This window comes from Vigna unguiculata, chromosome 9 (assembly GCF_037176805.1).
Source record: "Vigna unguiculata cultivar grain cowpea cultivar isolate G323 ecotype 2 chromosome 9, ASM3717680v1, whole genome shotgun sequence".
In the NCBI taxonomy this organism is placed as follows: domain Eukaryota; kingdom Viridiplantae; phylum Streptophyta; class Magnoliopsida; order Fabales; family Fabaceae; genus Vigna; species Vigna unguiculata.
Genome location: NC_140800.1, coordinates 10019309 through 10024041, shown reverse-complemented (window position 1 = coordinate 10024041; position 4733 = coordinate 10019309). Strand labels below are relative to the sequence as shown.

Sequence of the window (4733 nt, the reverse complement as noted above, 5' to 3'; positions counted from 1 at the left end):
GCAGCAACCTGTGTTGGATTAAGGAAATTATTATGTATTAGCAAAGTACTAAACTAGATCTAGGGAAAATTATAACATGCTTACGACATAATCATGTATAAATGAGATGATTACAAAACAAGGGTGTGTAAGTTGCAACCGACAAGAGACAGGGCTAAGGTAATTGGGTTTAGGTGGTCACATGCATGGCATTTACTTTGTGAACAGAAACATGTCATTTACCCAAACACGGTAGACCCAAGGGAATGTAACGTTTCATCACAATGTTTCATCACGACCTCATGCATCTAATCACTGCCTGCCACGTGTATCCCCGTGGGATGCTTTACCGCTTTTATTCCCACGCCCTGTTTTCACCTACATTCCATTTGTTTACTTGAAAAAAAAAAGGTATAATTTTTTTAATAAGAAAAAGGTTTTGATCAGTATGTATTTAAGCGGTCATAGTCTACAGCATAAAAAACTGTGTCAGTGAGTGGGTGCTATAAAGAGTAGTGAGTGTTTAACGTTCATTTCGGAAGAAAGAAAGAAAGAAAGAGATGGGAAATTGCCAAGCCATCGATGCAGCAACACTGGTGATTCAGCACCCAAATGGGAAAGTAGACAAGTTTTATGTACCTTTGAGTGCCACACATGTAATGAAAACCAACCCTGGTCACTATGTTGCTCTTCTCATCTCCTCCACCACATTGTGTCCAACCAAACACATTCAAAATTGCCCCGATAAGAGTCACCACAAAGGAAACATCGTCAACAACAACAACAACCCAGTTCGTTTAACTCGCATCAAGCTTCTCAAGCCCACCGACAACCTTATTCTTGGTCAAGTTTATAGACTCATCACAACACAAGGTTCAGAAAGTGTTTACTTTTTTTCTTTGTTTATTCCAGAGTTTGAGCCTTTCATTGAAAATGGTTGTTGTTGGGTTCAGAGGTGATGAAGGGTCTCAGGGAAAAGCAAAAGGCAAAGATGAGGCAAAACGTGGTAGAGTCGGTTCAGAAACCAGATTTGGAGAAGGAGAAACTGCCAAGGAGGCCTGATATCGAGGACAATAAGGTAAAATAAATCCCCGAACATTTTTTTCTCTCTCATTTTCTCTTCCAATCATAGTTCATCATTCAGCCAGAGATTTGATATACTTGATGTGTATAGTCTCGTTATACCAATCAATTTTTCATTGTCGGGGTTTTTTTATTGTGAATCATTTCAAACCTCATCGTTGTATACTAAATTACTGGATTTTTTCGGAGAGATTCATGGTGTGCTGATTCGTAATTGGTGATGACATTCATATAATTAACATTTGTATTTGGTTTTTCAGGTAATGGCGAAACCTGAAAGAGGTCGAGCAAGAATAACCGCAGCAACTAATAATGGTGGTGGTGGCACAGCTAAGACAAGATTTTGGCAACCTTCTTTACAAAGTATCTCTGAGTCTGCCAGCTGATCTGTGTTTTCTATGTTACCCACATGTGCTGTGAGGGACAGAGAAGCAACTCAAAAAAAAAAAAAAAAAAAACTCCATGATTGCTTAGTCATGTGGAAATTAATCATAGTTCACTGAGCTTCAGAGGAGCCCAGAGCCAACCCAGATCATAAAATTCTCCTCAGTTGAGATATAATTGTGTATAGTAAAGTTGACATATTTTATCTGTTAGTGTAATTAGCTTTTACTCTCCATTTAAATCACCACTTTTTATTTTTATTTTTATTATTATTGTTTCTACTCTATTAATTGGTTTAACTAATACATATAACAATAAAATATATTAAAATATAGCATATTTTCTTTTTTTATTCATATACATGGTTTACCGATGTTCTAAAATTTTAAAAATAAGTAAAGTCTAATTAATGATGTTTTTGTTAAGGATTCAACTTTGAGCAAATCTTGAATTCAATACATATATAAATAAATACTATAGAGTTAAATTAAGTTTACTTTTTTTTTTTCCTAAGTTGATAATAAAGAACTTATCTAATTTGTATACCAAGCTGGGGTGAGAGATGCTTATTGATCATAAGCGACAATAATATTCCTCTACCATTGATAGGTCAACTCAGAATTACTGCAAAATTATATTTAAGAATAATTACTATAATTATTTTTTTCTTATCTTTGAATGTTGACATTAATATTAAATCTAACTGGTGTGATTGATGATATAAATTTATAATATTATTTACATCACATTGTTCATTCAAATTATTGGAATAAATTTGGTCACAACGAAAAAACATTGAATGGAATCGCTTGCTATTAAAATATATCTGCATAGGGTATAAATTAAACTGACGATGGTCTTTTATTATTATTTTTCTACACATTATTTAATTATTATGTTTATAATAGAAAGAGTCAATTGTTCATCACGGAGATGATCTAGTGAGGTTAAGAAAAATAATATATGGCGCGAAGATCTTGTGCAGTTGCGAAGAATATATGTGGTCACGATTATTGGTTAATCTTAATCATTAATTTTACGATTCATTGAATAATCTTACGTTTGTTTTTAAATTCATCGAGAAGAATAATATCGCCAAGAATATTTGAATATTTTAATTTAAGCACCAGTATATTTGTTTTCTGCATAAAAGATGCTCAAGCTTGCTCACAATAATCTCTTTTATTCGCAGTTTAATATTTAAGTTGTCTCTAAAATTTAATTATAAAGCTCTTAACAAGCTACATATTCGCGTCAGGCACATATAAATTTATAGACAAACTGTAATTATAAATAGCATTTACTTTGTGCATCAGAAAAAAGTATAAATATAAATATAAGCTAAAAGAAAACATTTTTAAATGAAAAATCTTCTTACATAACAACTAACAATTTATAGATCTAGATCATGCAACTTAAATATGAATGATGAAAATTAAAAATAAAAAATAAAATCAGACAAGTTGCGAACATGACTCAAATAACGTGTGTATTATCATCATAATTGATAAAGTGGTTAGTAATCATTAATTAACTTTTAATTTTAATCATTTATATGATAAAATATGCAACTCACGAACATATTTGTTAACAAAAATTATTAGTTACTATGGTTACTGATTTATATACTTATTTATAAGATAAAAAATTATTAAAATAATTATTATTATAAATAAAAAAAAAATTATAATTAATTATTGAATTAATTATTAATAATTAGAAATTAATTACTTATTAGTAAAAATTTTAATAACTAATGTTTATTGATCAATTTTATTTAATAGTTAAAATTTTGATAATTAAATTTTAAAAATAATTTAAAAATTAATTATAACGTTTTATTTATAATAATGACTTTTTAATAATAAATAATTTTTATTTTATAAATTGATATCTAAATTAATAATGATTAATAATTTTGATTACTAATTGTTAATAATATTATTTAGTCTTTGTATAAAAAACATATTTGATAAAATAAAGAAATAATCAAGTATATATATATATATATATATATATATATATATATATATATATATATATATATAAAAGAAGAAAAAGAATAAAATACTACGTTCTTTTTAAGGATGATGAATCAGACAAGTAAAGACATAAAAAAAATATGTTATGGAATATTTTTCACTTTTGTTGCATTAGGATAAAAATAATAATTAAAATGATATGAAAGAATATGGATCCTGACGTAAGAAGTATACCTTTTTAAGACACTAGGAATCAAAGTGGCTTGTGTACACATTGGTTGGTGGATAATTATGTCTTATATAATAAAATATTTAATTTTAAAATTTTCATCCATAAAAAGTCTTAATCGCAATTGGTCAATTTTCTAAATACATTTTAATACTTCAAATAATTAGTGTCAAAGATTCAACTTCTATTAATTAATATTTAAAGAACGCAATTGTATATTGACTGAACTTTATTCGATCAAAATTGCATCATTTATTCCTCTTTATTGTGCTTTTTTTTGTTTTTTATTTCTAATTGATGATAGATTTTGTTCCAAATCGTATAAACAAAGTTATTTTTGTTTTAAAAGTAAAGGGAATTCCTGATCAAGTACTTTCCTAATTATGCCACGTGTTGAACGAGAGATCATTACATATTAGTTTATATAATTATTATTGTCAATGAACCTGAAATTAATCCTCTCAAGTTAGAAGTTAAATGAAAAATAGTGATGATTATTTATAAAATTTTACTATTCTAGTCAAATAATTACAAGATTAACTTGCACTAAGATTTTATAGATTTATTTTTTAAAATATTCTTTTAATAGTTGTATCACTACAACTTTTCATTTTTGTTGGGATTTTTTCGACATATTATTTTATAAAAGAATTGTAAAAATATGTATCGAAAATCATAAATTAATTAGTGATACAAGAGGGTTAATTAAAATATATAACTAGAGTGTAATTTTAATATTACAAATTTGTTTTGGGAACTTTAAAAGTACAAATCCTTAGACATTCATCAGTGCAGAATTGCGTTTTTAACTCGTCTTATAGACTTCGGTTACTGTGGAACCGAAACCTATAAGGATACGGTGACATTTTTGAAAATTTTTGAACTTTTTTGCCTCGGGTCCCTATCCAACCGAAGCCTATAAGAGCTTTTACGCTTTGATTATCATTCAACTGAGGCCTATAACTTGTCAATGTTCCCCAAAATTTCAAAATTGCCACTAACAGCAAAGACTTTGGCCTCGGGTGGAATAGGATCGAGGTCTATACGACTTTATGCCTCAATTATTAATGGAACCG

The 4733-nt window shown here is 28.3% G+C and overlaps 1 protein-coding gene across 1 annotated transcript; it reads left to right on the top strand.

Annotated features, from left to right (window-relative positions):
- Positions 1-462: 462 nt before the first annotated feature.
- LOC114164247 (uncharacterized) lies at positions 463-1715 on the top strand. Its single transcript, XM_028048839.2, has 3 exons — positions 463-852; positions 933-1057; positions 1323-1715. Exons 1-3 carry the CDS (start codon positions 540-542, stop codon positions 1446-1448), a joined length of 564 nt encoding a protein of 187 aa, XP_027904640.1. The 5' UTR covers positions 463-539; the 3' UTR covers positions 1449-1715.
- The last annotated feature ends 3018 nt before the right edge of the window (positions 1716-4733 follow it).